At 40.1% G+C, this 24,505-nt stretch overlaps 1 protein-coding gene and 1 long non-coding RNA gene across 3 annotated transcripts in view; one reads left to right on the plus strand and one right to left on the minus strand.

Moving 5' to 3' along the window:
- The window catches only part of LOC104007196 (uncharacterized), a 19,394-nt gene extending 12,616 nt beyond the window's left edge, over positions 1-6,778 (minus strand). Inside the window, exon 1 of the long non-coding RNA XR_681311.4 lies at positions 6,471-6,778. This is a non-coding gene — a long non-coding RNA (uncharacterized LOC104007196). The remainder of the gene's footprint in view (positions 1-6,470) is intronic.
- The window catches only part of INHBA (inhibin subunit beta A), a 20,452-nt gene extending 5,011 nt beyond the window's left edge, over positions 1-15,441 (plus strand). For both annotated transcript variants that reach the window (XM_054687501.2, XM_519063.8), the window contains 2 exons: positions 38-571; positions 10,015-15,441. In XM_054687501.2, coding sequence (XP_054543476.2) covers positions 184-571; positions 10,015-10,907 — 1,281 coding nt within the window. In that variant the 5' untranslated portion in view covers positions 38-183 and the 3' untranslated portion in view covers positions 10,908-15,441. The remainder of the gene's footprint in view (positions 1-37; positions 572-10,014) is intronic.
- The last annotated feature ends 9,064 nt before the right edge of the window (positions 15,442-24,505 follow it).

A 24,505-nucleotide genomic window follows, 5' to 3' on the forward strand; every position in this document is an offset into this window, starting at 1 on the left:
ACAAAACTTCACAGAAAACTTTTTGTTCTTGTTCCAGAGAATTTGCTGAAGAGGAGAAGGAAAAAAAAAACCAAAAAAAAAAAAAAAAAAAAAAAACCCACACACACAAAAAAACCTGCGCGTGAGGGGGGAGGAAAAGCAGGGCCTTTTAAAAAGGCAATCACAACAACTTTTGCTGCCAGGATGCCCTTGCTTTGGCTGAGAGGATTTCTGTTGGCAAGTTGCTGGATTATAGTGAGGAGTTCCCCCACCCCAGGATCCGAGGGGCACAGCGCGGCCCCCGACTGTCCGTCCTGTGCGCTGGCCGCCCTCCCAAAGGATGTACCCAACTCTCAGCCAGAGATGGTGGAGGCCGTCAAGAAGCACATTTTAAACATGCTGCACTTGAAGAAGAGACCCGATGTCACCCAGCCGGTGCCCAAGGCGGCGCTTCTGAACGCGATCAGAAAGCTTCATGTGGGCAAAGTCGGGGAGAACGGGTATGTGGAGATAGAGGATGACATTGGAAGGAGGGCAGAAATGAATGAACTTATGGAGCAGACCTCGGAGATCATCACGTTTGCCGAGTCAGGTTGGTGCTGGCATTGGCAGGGGGTGGGGAGGGGTGGGGGGTGGGAGGGTAAAATATATTTCTTTGACAGTCCCAGGAGGAACTTCTTTTCCCTTCAGCTGGAAACTGCCTGGGAAGGTTATTAGTTATTAGGTGATGGTAGCGGACTAGCCGACGGAGGGCAGGCAGGGGAGGGGGAGAGGACTTTACAGAAAAGGAATTCTCGGTCGAGCTCTGCCTGGAGATGACTGGCTTACACTTACTAAACCCAGCGGGTCACACAGAGAGGAAGCTCGGGGCCAATGTTGAGCTGGAAGGCAGACTGTGAGGGGCTGCCTTGCCCTGCCTGTGAAACCAGATCTGAGCAGCCGGAGGAAAGCCGCGGCATTTTCGGGTGCTAGGGGAGCAGAGGAGGCTTCCGGACCCCATCCAAGTTTTTATTGAGGGTAGAGGGGAGAATGTGCCAGGATTGGAGTGGAATGGCACAGATGAAGTCACTCTCTTAAAACAAACCTTCCCCTTTAAAAGTCCAACCTGGGGCCACATTGGAGAAGCAGGGCATATTTATGAGTGACAGTCATTTTTACCTTTAGAAACTGTCTATAAGTGCACAGGCACCACATTCAAGACAGGGAAGAGCTACTTTGGGGGACAGTTGTCATTGAACCAGCAGTTACTTTTGGGACACTGACTTTTGCTCTCTGAAAGAAAAAAAAATAAATAAAACAACCAGTTTTGTTCTTTCTAAAGTTACTAAGAGCTCTCTGCCAAGGAACGCAACCTTGACAAAGTACTCTCAGATACTACGCTGAACTCACTCAATCCTTAAGAGGAAGAACTTTAATAAATAGATTCTAATCGTTGGCCCAGGACCACACTAACCTGTTGCTGAATAGCAATACCTGTCAAAAGTATGGGCCCATGGACTTGGAGCCAGGCTATTTTTATAGTTAAGTGACACAGATCCTTTGCATGCCTGCAAGCCCATGCACGTCAGGCACACAGATGTGTTAATACCGTGTTACTTTCATGGTGATGCCAGGCTAAAGAATTGCATCCTTTGCCAACTCCATTTGAAAGGAATGCCATTGTTTTGTTTGGTAGAGCATATGGCCAGTAAAGTATGTGCAGGGACTCCCAGCATTTTTGTTTAAAAGTTTGCCGCAGCAGTATAAACAATTAAGGCAACACTCAGAATTTCCAATCTGAAAACCTGTTGACTCAGATGTTCTGTTTTCAAGAAAACCATGAAAGACCAGGGCATCTTTCCGGGGGTGCAGATAGCCTGCTGGCTGTGTGGCTTCCCCTTGCAGGAGAAGCCCTGGTGTCCTACAAGCTTCCCAGTTTGGCTGTCTCACCAGAAGCCTCTCTCACTTAGGGAAGATCCTACTTTCTTTCCCTAAAGCTCTTTCTTAACCCAGCCCCAAAAGGCATGATCATTAGGACTTTATCTTCTGGAGCTTTTTGAGGAAGAAAGCTAGGTTGGAACTTTTCAAGTTGACACCCATTTTTTTTTCTCAACTTTTCATGGTGGGAAAAGGTAAAAAAGAAAATATTTACAATATTTGGCTGTGCGTGTGAAACAGATTTCAGTGGTCTAGAGGGTTGCTTCCTGTCTTTGTATACCAACCTCCACACATGATGGATTCAATGACAGCTCGTATCCAGTTGCCTTTAACCATGTCATATGACTAAGTATACCTATGCCTTTGACCACTTTTCACCGCACTACCGTTACTAGCAATATGCCCCTCTTTCTGACTTACTGGACTTGTATAGCAAATCACTCTCTTAGCATTTAGAGATTTGGCAGTGAAAAAATTTGACCATCTACATTCTTTCTTATGTGTGGTCTTCCTTTCTGTGACAATCTTCTCTCAGTTGTATGAGATCTTGTCATTTTTTACTTCTCAGTTAGGTGTTTAGTTTGAAAGAAAATGAGCGACTTTTAAAAAAGCGATTCGTTGGACGTTCACATTGAGTCAAGTTTAAGATTTGTAATGGGAAACTCCTGGTTGACTTTACAACTTGACTTTGGATTCTTAGAAAACACTTATTACAATTGCTTATTTTTCTCTGAGGGATTTCACACATCAACTTCAAGTTGATTTAATGTAATTTCACGTATTTAATGATTGCTGTATGGACTGTCTACTCTTCAAGCAGAAAACCACGTGAGCATTTTGCTGCTGATTTTGCTAGTCCAGGAAAAGACATTTATCATCCAAATGATTGTAGCAAATATATGAACATAAATAGAAAAGACCTATGTCTTGTTGCTTTTGGAATAATTCAACTTTAATAACATTCCAACTATGTGGAATGTCAAGAGTTTTTGGAGAATAGAAAAAGGAATGCATTTTTCTTTCCCTTATAACCATTTTGTGCAGCATAGAATCCAGACATTGTCACCCATGAGCATGCCACAGATGCAGACCCATAGCAGCCCCTTTCAACCTCAAGATTCTTCAATTTGAGGCTATGTTTAATTTTTGCCTTTTCTCTCCTTGATTGTTGGATAAAGCCAAGGCCTGGCTACAGAAGTAGAGAGCCTCCAAAAGCTGAAGTGCTGAGGACTCTTTTAACTGAGTTTGTCCCATCCTGTTTAGGTAGAAAGTGCTCAATTTTTGTAAAGTTGATGCGAGTTGTTATTGACTAAACAGCAGGGAATCACTCTACGGCTCTCTGAAATGTATCCCAACAAACAAAAATTATTTTATTTTTATATATGTCACATCACCCAAGATTTCTCACCAAGGTTAGTGTATTCTTTGCATGGCTGGCACAAAACCCTCAATGTTTTACCTTAAGGCCTACAGAGTTCTTCACAAGGAAAGATAGAAGGGATGGGTAAAGCCAAGCTATCACTATAAATGTCATGAAGCTAAATTCAGTGGCCTTTTCGGCTGATGCAGCTTATTTTTATTTTATTTTGACTCATGACAGTAGGTGGTCAATCAATGCATAATAATAATGTACCTCTAAGTCTCCATATGCTGTCAAACCTGGATGTGGGTTCTGGTAGTTAGCTTAGCAATTGATAGCACTTGTTGTAGAAAGAATAGGGAAAGAAAGACAAATGACACACCAAGAAATGGATGTGCTCACGTAGCCTAGGTGTTGTTAAGCGCAACACATAAGTCTACCCCTTGGAGGATACTATGTATGGAAGATTTGAGTTAGAAGTTTGCACTGCCCAGACAGGGATCCAAGAAGCTTTGCTTGGATGACCATTTTCCCCACCCCAAGAAAGCCATCTCAAAATGAAGCTGACTCCCACCATTCCAATCCCATCTTCCGAACTTTTCTGTGAATCACCCCTCCTTTAGGGATGCCTTTAGGGGTTACACGCTCTCTTCCGTGAATAATGGGGAAGAGCGGCCACAAGAGGGCGCGTTCCAAAGACTTTTGCTCCTTGTCAGTGTATCCAGGGAAAGGCAGTTGCGCCTACTGGAAGCCCCTGTCTGTAGCGCCCTAATCTTGGTGATTATCAGTTACCGCCTGCTCCCTCTCATCCTGCAGAAAAAGTTAGGAATTTATGAGATGGGAGAAGCATGACTACCTGTAATACATTAAATGAGACAGAAGGAAAGGAAATGGAAATTCTAGTGATACATGTGAACATTCCGGAGCTCTATGGAAGGCAGACGAGTGATAAATTTCAAAAGCAAACAAAGCGGAGCAGGGAGAAATGTGACTATGAATCATCAGCGATACTGATTTGCTCACAAGTCTCTCCCTAATACGGTCTCCCGGGTCGTAACAAAAACATCTTCCATCTCCCCTGATTTTGTTGCCTAGTTTTCCTGCCTTATCAACAGTTTCCACCAGCGACAAATGACAAGTGACTTCAAACAGGGAGGAAAAAGGTTCTTTCTGTAATGCCTTGTGGGAACATGGTGTTCGGCTTCTGAGGATGCGTTTGTTTCCGAACTGAGGGTGTGGAGAGAAATGGTGGGGAAAGATGGGAAAAGAGATTAATAGTGGTCTGCGGCCTGTGCAGTGGATGGACTGGGCTGGGGGTGGTGGAGATGCCAGGGTGGAAAGTCCGTTGTAATATTTAAAGAACTGCAGTAATACCTTCCCAGGCACTTTTCTTGAAAACACATATTTGTCTTGGCCTCTCTTCTGCTAAAAAATACTTGCACGTGATCTCCTAGCTGTAGTTCTGAATTCTTCGTACTCGACTGGTTCCTATGTCCAAAATCAGAAGTGCCAAAGTTCTCAGGAACTTTGGAAGAAGTCTCTGAAATTTTGTGGGTTAAACCTTAAGAATTTTTGCTACTTGTAGGAACCTAAAACCCCTTTCTCCCAAAATATTTAACCTTTTTCATCACCATTTTAATGGAAGAGGCATGGATGATGGATGTTTGTGCCAGGGCATTTATAAATCAATAATAGACCCTAAGGAGGGAAATTAAAGCTAAAAAATTAATCAAGATAATTTATGGCCAAACCTATAGTTCTACTGCAGGAAAGATCCTCTACTGTAGGTCAAAGGAGGAATAACCTTAAGACCTCACTTGCTGCTTTCTGCAGAAACCCCTGGAAGCAGTCCAAATGCAAAGTTAGAGCTTCAGAGAATGCACCCTGTAAATGGTAGTTGTGTATACCCTTACCATTGACTATACCATATCTAGGCACAGTGAAATCTTGATGAAGAATGGAAAATTAAAGGAACAGATGCTTTTTACAGGGAGGCTTCCCCCAGCTCCCACCCCATGGTAAGTTTAAATATGTTCTATAAACAACGAGGCTTTCCACATTCACATTAGAGACATAACTATTGCCCATATGTAAAAGAGCAACATATTTTAAGCAGGACCCTGGTGAGGAAAACAAAACCAAATCGAAACACTGCATGTGTGTGTTGCTTATTTAACTGAAAATGTTCATACACTCACAAATCTGAGATGCTGGACTTTTGGATGAGTCCAGCATTTTGCATCTTAGTGTAGGGGGAGGGAACAACAAGGGGCTTAGTTGCTTAACCCTTGCCATGCCTTCGTGATTGACTTATTCAAAACATTTTTAAAATTCTGAAAGCAAAGGAAAATGTGCTGCAAACACCCTTCCAGCTATCTTTCCTTCCAGCTTACACAGTCTCTCCTCTGTCCAATCCTTCCCACCCAGCAGCATTTCAGAGGTATTCCCTGTGAGGTACAAAATTTCTCTTTGCCCATTTTTCTGCACCTCTTTTTCTCTCTCTTTGGTATGTGTCCACCAAGCTCATAGAGGTTTAAGTGATGAAATATTATCACCCACATGGGTTTGCGTGGGACTTTCTTAGTGAATTACTCAGGCAGAGCAGGCTGTGATACAGCCTTGCTCACAAGCCTCGGGAGGGAAAAAATAGCACAGAGGATGAAAAGAATATTATTAGAGAGTAGGTAATGAAAGGTTCGCAAAGCAACCAGCTATATCTGGTTAGCTAGGTAATAGTGCAGGAACCTAGGTCGCACCTGTACAAACTAATGCAGAACCTGCTCACGGCGCATTATGGGAAGACATTCATTTCAAGAGTTTACAGCATGAGATATTTGAGTAAAACCTGAAACTGATTAGAAATTGATCCTGAACATCCCAGCCTTAGTCAACCTTCCCTTTTTCAAATCGTTATGCATGGAGATTGGAGGATTGGGGTATCTTGAAAGTGTCACTGCAGTATAGCAATCTCTCTCAGGTAATATAGAGATAAAGGGAATATAATAAATTGACCTGTTATTTATTATCTTTTTCATACCTAGGACATTCCGAGGCTTAATATATTTCTGAAGCCTACAGCCCTGATAAACATCAATCCCACGTCAGTTTCCAGCAGTCTCATCTCCCCACACCCTTCTGCAATGAAAGCTAATGTAAAAGAAAGAAATATGCACTGCTTAATAAGTCAGAATACAATAGAACTTGTAAAATGTACCTGCATATAAGGTAGACATTAGGAAGACTTGAATCTCTCTCTTCCCCCTGTTCTCCTGAGCATTATGGCAACAGCATTTTCATGAAATTAGATCTGTTTTATTTTTTTTCCTGATAAAATATCATGCAATATACAAATAGCAGTTCCAGAAATGGACACCAGGAGAAGGAGGCGACAGGCATGTCAATTAGTAGGGGGAAAATCCAAATGTCAGAAATATGGGGGAGAGAGAAAGCACGCAGGCAGTGGATGCAAATACAGGGAACAGAGTCTTTCAATTCAGATAATTAAACGGATGCATAAATCAGCACCCTTGCCTCTCCACAATACCCAGGCGATGCCATGCAGTTAATTATCAGCCAAGACCAGCATGAAAGTCATTTTATGATGACTCTCTGATCCTAATATAACAGCACCTGACAGATTGAGCCCCCTCTAATGAGTACTCTCTTTGTACAATCCTCTCTCAGGAACACTAAATCATTTGCTTCCAAGTACAGCTGCCTGTGAAGAAGGGGTGGGGCTAGATCATGCATCAGAAACCTGCTCTTGTGAAATCAGGGGCTGTCCTGTAGGCTGTGTGACTGGAAGCCAGCAGCCTCAGCCTCTCTAGCCCTACAAAAGCAATTTGCACACGGCTGTCCCTAATTCTAGTCAGCCAAGTAACCCTCCCTTGGCACCCCCACCTAAACATCTGTAGTCAGCCTTGGGTTTTATTCATGGAAAGTCCACTGCATGCCGGTCAGCACTGCTGTCCATCGGCTTCACCCTGACCCCTTCTGGCAGGTGTGGATGAGAGTAGAGCAGAGCTCATGGGGATGAGTTACCCCAAACCCACTGAGCCTCCCTATCCGGGGCACTAGTCAGACGCTCCAGTTTCACACTCTTTCCTAGAAAAACAAAACCCAACCTTGTGCCCTCTGGGTTCTCTAATTTAGCAGCTACTATCTCTCTGTTTTTGGAGTGACACCCTGTGCAGTTTAGGATTTCAGAAGCTGTCCTGCATAGAGGCAGAAGGGAAAACAGCAGGTATCTTGTTAACATTCTCCATGGGGCAAGGCAGATGTGCCCACGCTGGAGGAAACCTGCACACCCTCCAGGCCAGTTATCCAAGGCTTGGGAGGTTTCCCTCGGCCTTCTCCTAAGGCCTTGGCAGGACCCTGCCACCCTAAAATCAACTGCTGATTGCCTTTTTAGATTTAAATGATTAAGCTCTGCTTATGGGAATCTTCTTCTCTTTTATTTTGTTAAGAAACAAACAATAACAACAAAACCCACACCAATTCTTAGCAAAGGGGAATATCGAATTCAGATTTTGAAAAAATAAGTCATCATGCTTCCTAAAATAAGACAGCTTCTCCCTCTAACTGCTCTCTGCTCTGGTATTCTATCTAATCATAAACCCAGCTTTATTATTCATTTCAACTCCTGCCAAAGACATGAGGTCGGAGTCAGAGGAACTCCCCTTACCACCGCCACCATCATCATGGCCAGCATCCTCGTAAGTTTATAGAAAGATGCCAGAGAACCTTTCCTATCCATCTGCAGCCCTGCTTGGCCCTTGCCTCAGTGAATTTACCACTATCATAATCACAGTGTGCAGAGTGTGTTAAATTAAGAACAGAATCCACAGTACGCAATGCACAGAAAAGCCTGCCTTCTGCTGCAGAGAACTTGAAACTGTGCCTAAAATTTATAGTACCGTAAACATCTCAGGGCTTCGAGTGATAAGTATGGCTGGATTTCCGTTAACTATAGAAATCCAGGCAGGGAGATCCTCCCAGGGAGTTGCAAGTTCTAAGATAAACTTCTTGAAGATTGTTCCCAGATTTGTGCATGGGATACATGTACAGCAGACAGTTGTAAGGAGGTCCACGGTCATGGAAAAGAGGATATGTTTCTATATGCCACCAAGTGGGAAAAATGGAAGTGAGGGAAAATATTTGATTAATTAAAAAATTTTAGTTTGGATACCTGCTTTCATAGTAATTGTTGCTGTGTCATTAAACATACAGTTGCTTAGGAAAAGAGAAGGAAATAGGTGACTTTCTAATTTTAGAGTTAGGCTGGAACTGAGTGGTTGCTAAATTCAACTGCCCTGACAATGTGGGGATTTCCTGTCCATTAGCAGCGATTGCTATTTGACATATGTTTCTGGTGCCCATTAATCTGCCCTGTAATGGGTCAGAGGCAAAAATGGGGGATTCAGAGGTACTAGGTGGCTCTCTTAATTTAATAGAACTCAATGCTAAGGACGCCTCCATTTGTTAATAAGTAATCAAGTCATTGGCTACTTTCTGCTAAACACTAGACTATGACAGTGACCTTAGACCCTGGGCATTCTAAACCAGGCTGGCAGGAGGGTGGTGGTGGAGGTGATGTGAGGTAAGCCTCCTAGAGGAACTATCATCCAAACAATCTGAAAATTGAAACATTATTAAAGGCAGCACTAAGGATGGTATGTCAGATTTGGGGCAGGAGCACTTAAGGCAGAAGGAACAGCAGGTGTCACTGCCTGCAGTTGAGAAAGGGGGTGGAATTCTCAAGGCCTTAGACCCCAGAGAACAGGACTGGGCAAGAGCTGACATTCAAGGGAGGAACAGCATGTACAGAGCCCAAAGTCCCAGGCACTTTCTGTTGGATACTGAGCAATAGGAATTCAGTAAAGGACTTTCAAGAAGAAGTGATGTGATCAGATCCACCTGTGGGAAAGATGCCTTTAGCTGCTTCATGGAGAAATGACTGGAGAGGAGGCCTTCCTTAGTGTTGCAGAGGCAAAGTAAAGAAAATGCTGCTGCAGTGACCCAGCAAAGAGGTGATGGCGGAGGAATCAGGCTGTGACAAGGGAAGAAGAGGCTGGCTCAAGTGTGTCTCGACTGCACAGACTTACACAGTGAGGTGGGGCCAGGGGCTGCATTTTTGTCTGAGAATAGTATTTCCTTAGCTTTCTAGAGCTTACAGTGTCTTTTTGTTTATGTTATCTCATTTGACCTTCCTAAACCTTTGAGATAACAGGTCAAATGTCCTTATGTCATTCCCATTTTTATAGAAGATGAAACTGAGGTTAAGCAATTAGTCAACAGACACAGACTCGCAGGCCCTCTTCATTCTAAAGCAAGGGTCCAAAACCTTTTTTCTATAAAGGGCCAGAGAGTAAATAATTTAGGCTTTGTGAGCCAGGCAGTCTATTGCAGCTACGCAGTCCTTGGTTATTATAGTGCAAAAACAGCCATAGGCAGCATGTACAGAAATGAGCATAACCATGCTCCAACAAAACTTTATTTACAGGCACTAATGTTTAAATTTCAGGTAATTTTCACATGTCACAAAATATCACTTTTCTTTAACCACTTAAAAGTATAAAAGCCATTCTTAGTTTGCAGGCAGTACAGAAACAGTTTCAGCCCATGGGCTGTCATTTGTTGACCCCTATTCAAGAGGGTCTATCACAGAAGACTCCTGCTTGCCTGAAATTTGCGAGTGCATGTAAATGTTGGAATTAACAGGTGTCCCTGTTTTCTCTTATGCTGTCTTTCATCTTCAGGAACAGCCAGGAAGACGCTGCACTTCGAGATTTCCAAGGAAGGCAGTGACCTGTCAGTGGTGGAGCGTGCAGAAGTCTGGCTCTTCCTAAAAGTCCCCAAGGCCAACAGGACCAGGACCAAAGTCACCATCCGCCTCTTCCAGCAGCAGAAGCACCCGCAGGGCAGCTTGGACACAGGGGAAGAGGCCGAGGAAGTGGGCTTAAAGGGGGAGAGGAGTGAACTGTTGCTCTCTGAAAAAGTAGTAGACGCTCGGAAGAGCACCTGGCACGTCTTCCCTGTCTCCAGCAGCATCCAGCGGTTGCTGGACCAGGGCAAGAGCTCCCTGGACGTTCGGATTGCCTGTGAGCAGTGCCAGGAGAGTGGCGCCAGCTTGGTTCTCCTGGGCAAGAAGAAGAAGAAAGAAGAGGAGGGGGAAGGGAAAAAGAAGGGCGGAGGTGAAGGTGGGGCAGGAGCAGATGAGGAAAAGGAGCAGTCGCACAGACCTTTCCTCATGCTGCAGGCCCGGCAGTCTGAAGACCACCCTCATCGCCGGCGTCGGCGGGGCTTGGAGTGTGATGGCAAGGTCAACATCTGCTGTAAGAAACAGTTCTTTGTCAGTTTCAAGGACATCGGCTGGAATGACTGGATCATTGCTCCCTCTGGCTATCATGCCAACTACTGCGAGGGTGAGTGCCCGAGCCATATAGCAGGCACGTCCGGGTCCTCACTGTCCTTCCACTCAACAGTCATCAACCACTACCGCATGCGGGGCCATAGCCCCTTTGCCAACCTCAAATCGTGCTGTGTGCCCACCAAGCTGAGACCCATGTCCATGTTGTACTATGATGATGGTCAAAACATCATCAAAAAGGACATTCAGAACATGATCGTGGAGGAGTGTGGGTGCTCGTAGAGTTGCCCAGCCCAGGGGGAAAGGGAGCAAGAGTTGTCCAGAGAAGACAGTGGCAAATTGAAGAAATTTTTAAGGTTTCTGAGTTAACCAGAAAAATAGAAATTAAAAACAAAAACAAAAAAAACAAAAAAAACAAAAGTAAATTAAAAACAAAACCTGATGAAACAGATGAAGGAAGATGTGGAAAAAATCCTTAGCCAGGGCTCAGAGATGAAGCAGTGAAAGAGACAGGAATTGGGAGGGAAAGGGAGAATGGTGTACCCTTTATTTCTTCTGAAATCACACTGATGACATCAGTTGTTTAAACGGGGTATTGTCCTTTCCCCCCTTGAGGTTCCCTTGTGAGCCTTGAATCAACCAATCTAGTCTGCAGTAGTGTGGACTAGAACAACCCAAATAGCATCTAGAAAGCCATGAGTTTGAAAGGGCCCATCACAGGCACTTTCCTACCCAATTACCCAGGTCATAAGGTATGTCTGTGTGACACTTATCTCTGTGTATATCAGCATACACACACACACACACACACACACACACACACACAGGCATTTCCACACATTACATATATACACATACTGGTAAAAGAACAATCGTGTGCAGGTGGTCACACTTCCTTTTTCTGTACCACTTTTGCAACAAAACAAAACAAACAACATTAAAAAATTGAGAACAAGTATGGAAAGAATGAAAGATCAAGGAAAAAAGAATACCAAGTTACATTTCGTTAAGGTGCTTATGATCTTAGAACTATGCAACCTAATAGGTTTGAAACTGTTTACCTGAGAGAGAACAAAAAGAGAGACTTTTTTGTATTGGAAGTAATCTGATTAATTTTTATTTTCTTCAAGGAGAGATACTTGAAAGGAATATGTTTGTCCATCTGTTGGATCCAAACATTTCTATATTTTGTAAATGTTGTTGTTGTTTTTTTTTTAATCGTTTACTATTTGCACTACAATGGTGTTTGACCTGTCTAATCCTTATTTAACAAGTATTTTCTTTGGTTGGGGGTGGGGGTGGGGTTTAAGAGCTGCACTTAATGTGAGCTATAAAAGAACTGCTACAGCACACAAAATAGCTATTTTTATTATTATAATTATAATTATTATTATTATTTTGTACCTTAAAAAATAGACACATACACCAAAGACATTTGTGTGAGCCTTTAAACAGTCTGTCTGTGGTTGGTATCATTCACCATCAATGAGTCAGGGGTTGGGATTCAAGGTTGAGTAGTGTGGATTGTGTTCAGGCTTAAAAGACCTGAGAAGTTTGGTTTTTGACTCCTTTTACATCCATGAAACAGGACATTTCATACTGGATGTACAGTAGTTGTACACTGTTGGATATCAAGTTCAATCAAATTCATGGAACTACATGCTTGTATGTGTATATATACATTGCTTGTGCATATGCATATCTGTATGTATATATACATGTATTGTACCATGTCCATACACATTTTAAGCACTTCAGGCTGTCATTTTTTAATGTTCTTAAAGCAATGAATGTTTGTGTGCAAAACACAGTATTTTTAAGAAGGATAGGCTATAGTTTTTGCTTTTACTCTGAACTAGGTGGGCGCATTTCAAAAATTCGGATGGGAAAAAGCCTGGAAATTCCAGTGAATATTCAGCAAGGCCCTCTTTCGTTGTACAGGGATCAAATTTCCTCCTCTTTTTTGTGCCCCCTCCCACTTCTACAAGTTATCCCCTGTGGGGAAAACAGGATGATAATCAAAACTCTGGGCTGATGTTTTTCCAACTTAGTGTCTATTGGAATCAATCTTAAATCAGAAGCTTTTTCAGAAAAATAATATTTAGGCCAGAATTAGAGTTGAGTGTAGTTTTTAAAAATGATTAAGGCTTGGTTGTGAGAAATATTACCTGTACCAGCTGGGAAAAATAATGTCATCACTAACTAAAAGATAATTAATTTGGGAGAAAGTGTTAAGAGAAGGAGAGTAAGGAAGAGAACAGTTAAGAGGAGGCAGAGGTGAGGGCAGTAGTAAAAATCTCTAAAATTTTAATTTATAGCCAAAACTCTTCATGTGTAAATTTGTATTGATTCAGATGCAGAAATGAAAAAAAAAAACACCTTTGTTTTATAAATATCAGAGTACATGCTTAAAGCCAAGTTTTTATCTAGTTTATTCTAGTATTTAGCTTGCCTGGAATAGCTAATAAATTATTCATGTATGTGCTTTTGAAAATCCAGAGCCCTATTTTTACACACTTGTGTGAAGTTGGCAAACATTTTGAAAAATGGAAAAAAGTTTCTAATAATTGGGAACAATTACATTAATTAATATTTTGTAAAATATTGAAGCTTTTAGCCCTATGTCAATTTGTAGATTAAAATAAATTAATTATAGGAAAGGAAGATAACAGTGAGAAACCAAACATTACAAAAGGTGGTTTAGCTCTCCTTGAAAAATATACTAAGTTGGTATACTATAACACTTGGCTATATGTAGGCAATGTCACTACTGGGCAAATACACTTACTGTGTTCTAGAGGCCGCCCTTTCTTATGCAGAAAATACAATATGCACTGCATGAGAAGCTTGAGAGTGGATTCTAATCCAGGTCTATCGACCTTGGATATCATGCATGTGGGAAGGTGGGTGTGATGAGAAAAGTTTTAAGGCAAGAGTAGATGGCCATGGTCAACTTTACAAAATTTCTTGGAAAACTGGCAGTATTTTGAACTGCATCTTCTTTGGTACCGGAACCTGCAGAAACAGTGTGAGAAATTAAGTCCTGGTTCACTGCGCAGTAGCAAAGATGGTCAAGGCCATGGAAAAAGCAGAAATTTACCAAGAAAGCTGATACCCATGTATAGTTCCCACTCATCTCAAATACATCTGCTATCTTTTTAAGCTAAGTCCTAGACATATCGGGGATAACATGGGGGTTGATTAGTGACCACAGTTATCAGAAGCAGAGAAATGTAATTCCATATTTTATTTGAAACGTATTCCATATTTTAATTGGATATTGAGTGATTGGGTTATCAAACACCCACAAACTTTAATTTTGTTAAATTTATATGGCTTTGAAATAGAAGTATAAATTGCTACCATTTTTTGATAACATTGAAAGATAGTATTTTACCATCTTTAATAATCTTGGAAAATACAAGTCCTGTGAACAACCACTCTTTCACCTAGCAGCATGAGGCCAAAAGTAAAGGCTTTAAATTATAACATATGGGATTCTTAGTAGTATGTTTTTTTCTTGAAACTCAGTGGCTCTATCTAACCTTACTATCTCCTCACTCTTTCTCTAAGACTAAACTCTAGGCTCTTAAAAATCTGCCCACACCAATCTTAGAAGCTCTGAAAAGAATTTGTCTTTAAATATCTTTTAATAGTAACATGTATTTTATGGACCAAATTGACATTTTCGACTTTTTTTTCCAAAAAAGTCAGGTGGATTTCAGCACACTGAGTTGGGAATTTCTTATCCCAGAAGACCAACCAATTTCATATTTATTTAAGATTGATTCCATACTCCATTTTCAAGGAGAATCCCTGCAGTCTCCTTAAAGGTAGAACAAATACTTTTTATTTTTTTTTCACCATTGTGGGATTGGACTTTAAGAGGTGACTCTAAAAAACAGAGAACAAATATGTCTCAGTTGTATTAAGCACGGACCCATATTATCATATTCACTTAAAAAAATGATTTCCTTTGCACCTTTTGGCAACTTCTCTTTTCAATGTAGAGAAAAACTTAGTCACCCTGAAAACCCACAAAATAAATAAAACTTGTAGATGTGGGCAGAAGGTTTGGGGGTGGACATTGTATGTGTTTAAATTAAACCCTGTATCACTGAGAAGCTGTTGTATGGGTCAGAGAAAATGAATGCTTAGAAGCTGTTCACATCTTCAAGAGCAGAAGCAAACCACATGTCTCAGCTATATTATTATTTATTTTTTATGCATAAAGTGAATCATTTCTTCTGTATTAATTTCCAAAGGGTTTTACCCTCTATTTAAATGCTTTGAAAAACAGTGCATTGACAATGGGTTGATATTTTTCTTTAAAAGAAAAATATAATTATGAAAGCCAAGATAATCTGAAGCCTGTTTTATTTTAAAACTTTTTATGTTCTGTGGTTGATGTTGTTTGTTTGTTTGTTTCTATTTTGTTGGTTTTTTACTTTGTTTTTTGTTTTGTTTTGTTTTGTTTTGCATACTACATGCAGTTCTTTAACCAATGTCTGTTTGGCTAATGTAATTAAAGTTGTTAATTTATATGAGTGCATTTCAACTATGTCAATGGTTTCTTAATATTTATTGTGTAGAAGTACTGGTAATTTTTTAATTTACAATATGTTTAAAGAGATAACAGTTTGATATGTTTTCATGTGTTTATAGCAGAAGTTATTTATTTCTATGGCATTCCAGCGGATATTTTGGTGTTTGCGAGGCATGCAGTCAATATTTTGTACAGTTAGTGGACAGTATTCAGCAACGCCTGATAGCTTCTTTGGCCTTATGTTAAATAAAAAGACCTGTTTGGGATGTATTTTTTATTTTTATTTTTATTTTATGTCTTATTTATTTTCCATGATCAACTTTGCACACATATTGACACATCCTTTGCTGGGTGATAATTTTGTTTTTACTGTAATTATCCAGAAGAGGATGAGAAACAGACTGAATGTGGGAGATAACAAAAGCTGGAGTGAGAGAGCTCAAGTAGAAAAAGAATAGATTTTGCCATGGCAGAGGCTGGTAATGGGCTGCAGATGCTTGGATCAGCAATATTGATATTTTATTCTTTTGTTGGTTTCCCATTTCTTCAAGTGTAGTGGCAACTACTCACAGGAAATGAAGAGATATTCATTCCTTCCCTCCCTCTTTCCTTCTTCCTCCTTTCCTTTCTAGCTAGAAAACTGGAAATGCATGGAGCAACTAGAGCTAGAGAACTATATACATGGGGGAAAATGTACTTAGTCTTATTACCGGGACCAACAGAGTTGGAATTTGGAATTACAGAAGTAAGGTCAAACATTAATTGATAGGTCGACCTTTTCTTCTATAATTTTTCTCTATTATCTGTGCCCATCTCAGAGTTTATATGGAGAAAGTAACTTCCAAAACTGCTCGTTTGGACCAGGAATGTCCCATGTATGGCCTCATTTGATATTCACATATCATTGTTTTAACTACCCTGCACAATAGGTGTTATTGCTGCTTTTGCAGATGAATCTGAGGCATGATTGAGTAACATTAACTGGAATTAAAATTCCAACCCAGGTCTATATTCAAATCTAAAGTTAATTTTCTTTTTGTTCTTCCACAATTGCATTTTTGTGTTAATTTTCTTATGTAGTAAAAAAAAAAAAGGGGGTGAGTGGATTGAGTGTTGAAGTCACTTCTAACTTTTTAATGCAGAGACACTTCATACCCACCAGATAGTTCACTGGCACTTATCTTGAAGTGAAATGCCAAGTTCATGTAAGTTTATCCTAAACGCTTTTTACTTTAGTAGGAAAGTTTCTATTTTCAAATTAGAAAATGGGAATTGTTAGTTTTGCTTTACATTTATTACTTTGTCTTATCTTGCTATTCTCATATTTTGCTAGGGGTAATCCAAAGTACTTTATTTTACTTTGTGGACAGTGGGACATTTGTGTGTGCATGTATGTGTGTGTGTGCCTGCAGGTACATACATGAGCACTTGCATTAGCCTTTATTTCCTGCCAAGTTTAATAATGAATACATTTTAGGGATGAAGTAAAAACTTCACTGAATTAAAAACGAGTAACCTTGTAATGAAATTTATATGGATATTATCATAATCAAGGTGAAAATTACTGAAAGAAAACAAAGTTAAAGTCAGGTATAGAAAAATACTTTGAATATGCATACATATGTATATATATATGCACACATATGTATACATGATATATATGATTATGTGTGTGTATATATGATATCTGTACACATATATATGGGACTGAGAAAGAGAATGTGTCATCATTTAAAATCAAAATCCATTTCATATAGGAGTTTAATCCTTTCTTAGAAAACAATTGTCTGAGGAGTTTTACAAACTGAAAAAGGGAATAGAACAGTGTAATAATTCTTTTTTTCTATCAAATCAAGCGCCAGCTCCTTCAATAGAATTCCAGTGTTTCTACATTAATCCAACTTCAAGTCTTCTTTCAGCCATGATAAGTCAGGATTCATTAGAAATTCTCCATTATACCCTTTTAGGCTTTTGTTAATTGTTCTGTAATTAGTGCCTACAGTAAGAAAAATAGGAAAGGCAAACTGTTTGTCCACAAGCAAAGAACCACAAAGCTGTTTCAGGCTTCTTAGAAATGAACAATTACCTCGTTTGATGATATCCAATTTCAAGAAGAGCCCATAATTCTGGGCGTTCTACCATTATTTCAAATGATCTCAGCAGATACCAGAGAAGCATCTTTCTTGCAGAAAACTTGTCAGTTGAAATCTGGAGATGGTTTTGGGAAATATTAGGCCAACTGAGTGAACAAAAATGATGAAGAATGTTTTTTGGTTTAGCTAACTTCTCTTCAGGAACACATCAGGGGAAGTGTTGAGAGAAGGTCCCATCATTGTCGGAAAACAGCAATGAAAAAGCCACCCAGGGCTAGAGTTAATGTCCTGCTGTAATTCCTGCTGTCATGGTGGTGGTGGTGCCTGCATCACTGTTATATAGGGGACCCAATGTTCTAACACGAATACTACAATATGGCAACAAAAGTTCCCATGGAAAATGCCTTTCATTAATGAAGTTTTATCAACATGGTTGAGTTCCACAGCCAAAAACCATTTAAAAAGTTTGGTACTTACATGGGACAAAAGCAATCATTAAAGGGAAACTCTTCCACTGTGAAAGGAAGAAAGGAAAAAAAGAAAGAAAGGGGAAAAAAAGACAAACACTGTTAATCTATGCCAGAAACAGGCAGGCCTAAGGCAGGAGAATGACAAAGCATTGTGCTTCAAAGTGTTTATTGTGTTAAAGCTTCCAACCACTTTGAAGACAACCATCAAACCCTCCTAAATGAAACCAGGAAGTCTTCTTGCCATTGATGTGACAACAAATGTTTGTGTTTCATGGCTGATCTACTTATCCCTCAAAGACTCTAAGTTGTCAGTACATAGGATATTTTTTAAAGATAAAGCTAATTTTCCATCTGAGTAATCATATCCTAAATGTGATCTAATTGCCAACCAGATGAAATGCTTAGGTTCTCTCAGTGGCATACATTTAGTAGCTATTAATATACCAAATATTATGGGGTTCGCACTTCTGAAATCAACTAACTTCTATGTTCTCAAAAGAGTGAATTTAAACCAGTCTCCATCAGATCATGGACTAGCCCATACTGCCATGAAGTTACTAATGGCCTCGAATTGAAAACCCGGAGTAGGCAAATAGAGTCCTTTCCTTTTGGGCTTTGGATAAGATATGTATTACAATTTAAAATCTAGCTAATTGGGCTGATTGAATCATTAATTTAACCGCTGTATGAAAACATTCTGGGGACTTAAGAGTGATCTACAAGCTAAATACTGCCAAGGTTAACAGATGGGGTGGCTTTTTGATTGCCTTAAAGCGGGATGGACAGCAAATGTTAGCTGGTCCAACCAATGTCCCCAGCAAGCCAAGTGTCAGCAGCTTCAAAGAAACAAGACAAGCTTGCCTTCCTTTTCCCAAGACAGCAAGTTCCCAGTCCACCACCTGACCACCCCAGCTTACTCCTGCTATTAGGCATCACTGGTGAGTGAGAAAAGGTGATAGGTGAACAGCTTTTATCTTTGGGCTTTAAACATTTTACAAAACAGGGTATGTAACCTTAACCCATTATTGTATTGAACAAGCACACATTTATGATTCTGACTCAATTCATCCATCACCCAGAACTGATTTTTAAAGTAATAAGCCCAGAATTGATAGTAGATGGATTAAGCACTGGAAGTAAATTTTATGGAAAAAAAAATCCCTGTAATAAACACCATTCAGATGATCATATATGGGAAAAAAGTAGATGCAATCTAGGAGCAATGAGGTCAAGATCAAATGCCTTTCTCTATCCTCTACTGTGACTTAGATGTGTCAGGGAATAGTCTGATGAAGGCATGGACTGGCCCTTGGGAATCAAATTGCTTGAGATTTCGGCCAGGTGTGGTGACTCACGCCTGTAATCCTAGCAATTCAGGAGGCTGAGGCGGGTAGATCGCTTGAGGTCAGGAGTTTGAGACCAGCCTGGCCAACATGGTGAAACCCCATCTCTACTAAAAATACAAAAATTTGCCGGGCATGGTGGCAGGCATCTGTAATCCCAGCTACTCAGGAGGCTGAGGCAGGAGAATGGCTTGAACCCAGGAGGTGGAGGTTGCAGTGAGCCCATTGCACCACTGCACTCCAGCCTGGAGACAGAGCAAGACTCCATCTGAAAAAAAAAAAAAAAAAAAAAAAAAACCAAACAAAAAACCCAAATTGCTTGAGGTTTTGTGTTGTTGTTTTCCTGAAGAAGTAGGTGCCAGGAGAAAATAGGGTAGGGAAAGTCTCATCCTCCACCAGTCAGGCTTCAAGGACTTATGCCCAGACCAGCAGAGAGAAGGGCTGCAGGCAGCAATGGAAGAATCCTTTTACATCAAGAACTCAATGTAAAGGGGGCACTCTTGGTCCCCAGGTAAGAAATTGTGATACTCTATGGAAGAGAGGAACATTTTCTCTGATTTTGCTTCAAAGACAGCATCATGGATGCTGCATGAAAAATAGGCCAACAGCTTTGGGGGATCTGGGAGAATGGATCTTCCCCAGTTTTTGGCATTCACAAGGTATTCCCTGGAAGTAGTGGTGGTGTGATGGATCTCCGTGAGAGTGGGGCCCACATGAGATGCCCGAGGGTTCCCAGACATAAGCTTAGGGATGGGGTATGGAGCTGACTAAGGTCTGTCTTTGAGGCAGTGAGGCAAGAGCTAATGAAATTGGGTCCATTTCACTTAGTATAACCTTGTCTGCTTTTACAGACTTGTAAGAGTGGAAGGAACTCAATTTACAGTAGACTCGCACACAGTGACACAGAAAAGTGTGGTAGATCCTTAAGGAATGTTAGTTGAACCCAAATTCAAAAACAAAAGTTACAAAAGAATTTGTCTTACTAAAGGAGAACTTTACAAGCAACTGATTTTTTGACAATTTGAGAGACGAATCTTAGTCAATTTGAGGGAGATTTTGTGTAAAAAATGAAGCTCAGGAAATAATATCTGAATTACTGAAGGAAGGAGTTAGACAAAGTTAGGAGCCAGACTTGAAAACAGTGCCTCCTGGACTAAGGTAGCTGAGAGACACTATTTACAATGTGTATGAGTACACCACATATTTATTTTAAAAACTCCTATGATGGTGTTATGTGCTGGGCATTGTTCTGAATGTTTTAAGCCTTATAAAAACTCTATGAGGTAGAGCTTCTGCCCTTGGCTTTTTCAAAGGTGGATCTTAGCCACCATTCCATAGGTTAGAAAAACAAACTATTTTGGCAAAGAGTAGTGCAATAACTTGTCCAAGGTCAAACACCTATGATGCGACAGAGCTGGGGTTCAAACCCGGGGAAGCCCTTTACCAGCCATTGAACTTCCGCCATGTGTCCTACTACAGTCCACCATGAGCATGATTCCTGCTCCTCCATAAGTCTGCTGATATCACAACTGTGTCCTTCCACTTTACTATATGATTTGCATATTTATAGCTGATACAACCAACTACTTATCCGGCTGGTGATCTACAGAGAGGAGACACCAGCGAGGAGGAAAGAATGCTGTATCATGAGTCAGGAAATCCAAGCTTTATCCTTTCTCAGTCACTAAATAACTCTGTCATTAAGTTATATTTACATTTTTGGTTTCAATGTCCACATCTATAAAAAAGGCCAAGTGAGAATCTCTCAAGTGTGATTCAGCCTTAAGACACTAAAATGCAAAGTAGCTAGACATGGATAAGACATGGATCTCTTGGACACAGCTTCTGCATCTTCCTTTGTAATAGATCTTATCACAAGGACCTACCTAATCATCAGATATATTTTTAAATGGACTGTTACTGTGTGTTTGACGTCCCAATAAGTACTTTTTGTCATAACAGCAACAACAGTAAAATATTTGACTTCAATACTTCCTGTAGGACAAAAACAATTGTCAAGACCATTCATCCAAGTTGACTAGAAAAATTACTGCCGAATAACCCATGTTGCTTTTAAAGAAGAGACTAAAGCAAAGAGATGAGATTTGGATACATGTGTTTCACACTTAGTTATGATTAGACAGATATGTTCAGATACAGCTTTCTATTTTGTTTTGGGCATGTTGTCCAGCTATCTTTTGCTTGCATTTCTATATTTCTGGGTCTGTGTTTCACTTTGCACATGATTGGATTTTAATCTCTTTTCTCTTTCACTCTCTTGATAGAGTTTCTGCTTCTATGTTTTTCTTTTCTATCATTTTTCATATTTCTAGAGAGCATTCTTTCTTTGGCTCCTAAAAGCCAGAAAGGAAGATCACTAAGAGTAAAACTACTTGGGCAGGGAAAGTTTCAGATGGGACTTCATTCTTTAGTGCAGAAATTCTCCAACTTTAGTGTGCACAGTCATCTGGGAACCTTATTAAAAATATTAAAAATAAATATTCCATGCTTCACCCACCAGAAATTTTGAGACAGTAGATCAGGAATAGGACTAGAGAATCTACATTTTTAGAGAAGTTCTGGAGTACAGACTTAGTGCTTTTCATTTTAAAAATCATTCAACAAGTAAATAGAGGAGCAGGCCTCTGTGAAGATGAGGTTTTTGTTTTTTGTTTTTGCCAAAAGGTAAAGACAGACCAACTAGAAAAACTGAAAAGTGCCATACCGTATTGGTGACCCTGAATTCTTCTTTGGAAGCAAATAAATGGAATGTTAGTATGAACTGGCCAAAAGCCACATTTGTTCACATCTGGGTATTTCCTCTGCTCAGATAGTCTTTTCCAGGTTCATGGATAAGAAGTATGAGCACATAGTATAATAACTGCAGAAGTAGAAGTAAAAGATTATTTACTTTGATCTAATTAAAGATGCATAGGGTTTTAAATGGTATGTTTAGGGCTTAGTGATATATTTCCACCTCTGTTTTTTCTTTAGATATAAGATAAAGACAATTTTATTAATTGTATAACTTTATCTTTGAGAAATGTGAACTTAGTTTTATATGCCTGGTTAATATGAAGCATTAACATTACTAGAAATTGTGTACACATGAAGAAGTAGGAGATGTGTTGCGTCCTGGAGTGAGTACTAAATGTATTTCTTCCAGGCTGTCTTTTTACTCAATAATGTGACCTTGAACTAGATGCTTTGATTCTAGATTTATTCTTCTGTAGGGCAGAGCCAATTATACCTATTTTTCTTATGTCCCTGTGGTGCTTAGAGTGAGTTCATGTCAAACCGCTTTAGTAATTTAAGAATCAGAATAGTGATGAGTATACTCCTTTTATTTCTTTAATCCATAAACACAATTTTCCAGGCCATTGATTTGTTTCTAATCTTTACTTTTCTAATTCAATGGCTGAATGTTGTACCCAAACCACCTCAATGAACCACTGAGCAATGAATTTATGATAAAGAAGCATAATCTGTTTGATACATAGTTTTTTTTGTTTGTTTTTGTTTTTGTTTTTGTTTTGAGACAGGGTCTCACTCTGTCACCCAGACTGGAGTGCAGTGGTGCAATCTCAGCTCACGGCAACCTCTGCCTCCCAGGCTCAAGTGATTCTCCTGCCTCAGCCTCCCGAGTAGCTGGGATTACAGGCACATGCCACTACCACTGGGCTAATTTTTTTTTTTTTTTTTTTTTTTTGAGACAGAGTCTCGCTCTGTCACCCAGGCTGGAGTGCAGTGGTGCGATCTTGGCTCACTGCCACCGCCACCTGCTGGGTTCACGCCATTCTCCTGCCTCAGCCTCCCAAGTAGCTGGGACTACAGGCACGTGCCACCATGCCTGGATATTTTTTTGTTTTTTTAGTAGAGATGGGATTTCACTGTGTTAGCCAGGATGATCTTGATCTCCTGACCTCGTGATCTGCCCGCCTCGCCCTCCCAAAGTGCTGGGATTACAGGCATGAGCCACCATGCCTGGCCCCCACCGGGCTCGTTTTTGTATTTTTGGTAGAGATGGGGTTTTACCATGTTGTCCAGGTTGGTCTTGAACTCCTGACCTCAAATGATCCACCCACCTCGGCCTCCCAAAGTGCTGGGATTACAGTTGTGAGCCACCATGCCTGGCCTGATATATAGTTTTCAAAGTATGATAAATACACTATTTTCAATGTAGTTATTAAAGAATGATAGTGACCATGTGACACAACCTTGGTTAAGCTGTATTTCTGATCACACATTTTTAAACCTTGAAGGCTGTATTTTCCATAGTGTTTTCAAGTAGAGCCAATCTCAAAGTCTCTTTGGATTGTTATGCTACACATTTACCATGTCACTCTAATGTAAAGTCATTGGAAATGCACTTATTGTAGACCTGTCACTTCCCGGAGACCTACAACAAAAAACTTTTCTCCTTGAAAAGGTAGAAGCGCCCCTTTGGCCCATTGAGAGGGTACATGCTATTAGAACAAGTGAAGCTGAGTTAACTGTCAGGAGAGGAAAGCATTGGTAGATGTTTCTAATCATTATAGTTATACATGCTGTAATGTTTGGCTTCCACGTAGTTTTTTTTTCTTAGTGAGTGAATTTAAAAATAAGTAAATAAAATTAAAACATAATGAAGAGAATAGCTTCCTAGTTAAATAATAACAAATTTCAGGTTAGCCAGTTAGCAGCTCTGTGGCATTAGACAAGTTATTTAAATTCAATAACCATTTTTCCTTCTCTTTACATTTGGAATAGAAATGTATATTCTTGATAGAGCTATTTGAAAAATTTCAAGTGGAAAGACATCTAAATAGTGGAGCTTAGTGTTTGACATGGTGAGTTCGCCATCAATTCCTGCTAGAAATATTTAATTATATTGATAAGGCTCCAGTCTCTAAGAATGTTCAGAAATACCTCCCTCGATCATACCCTGGGCCCAAGCATTCCAAGACACTAGTTTTGACAGTGGCCCCTTGGGATGTTTTAGGAATAGATGTGGCTGTTGTTTACTCTCCCAAATGTGGTTGTTAATAAATCATAGAGTTGTGTTTGACCAAAACATCTTTCTTTAATAATCCTACTATAAATATTCATTTGAGCTTAGGTTACCACTTGAGGTAACAAATTCTATTAGTTTAACATATAAATTAAAGTAGCAGCTAATTTATTTGAATTGATAGAAACTGAAGTGCCTCTTGTAAAGAATGCTTATTTTGTATATAATTGAAGAAGGGTCTTTTAAATACTGAAAAAAATAGTGGGCTAGGCACGGTGTCTCACACTTGTAATCCCAGCACTTTGGGAGGCCGAGGTGGGTGGATCACTTGAGGTCAGGAGTTAGAGACCAGCTGGGCCAACATGGTGAAACCCTGTCCCTACTAAAAATACAAAAATTTGCCGGGCATGGTGGCACGCCTGTAATCCCAGCTACTCA

The sequence above is a fragment of the Pan troglodytes genome, chromosome 6 (genome assembly GCF_028858775.2).
Source record: "Pan troglodytes isolate AG18354 chromosome 6, NHGRI_mPanTro3-v2.0_pri, whole genome shotgun sequence".
NCBI classification, from domain to species: Eukaryota; Metazoa; Chordata; class Mammalia; order Primates; family Hominidae; genus Pan; species Pan troglodytes.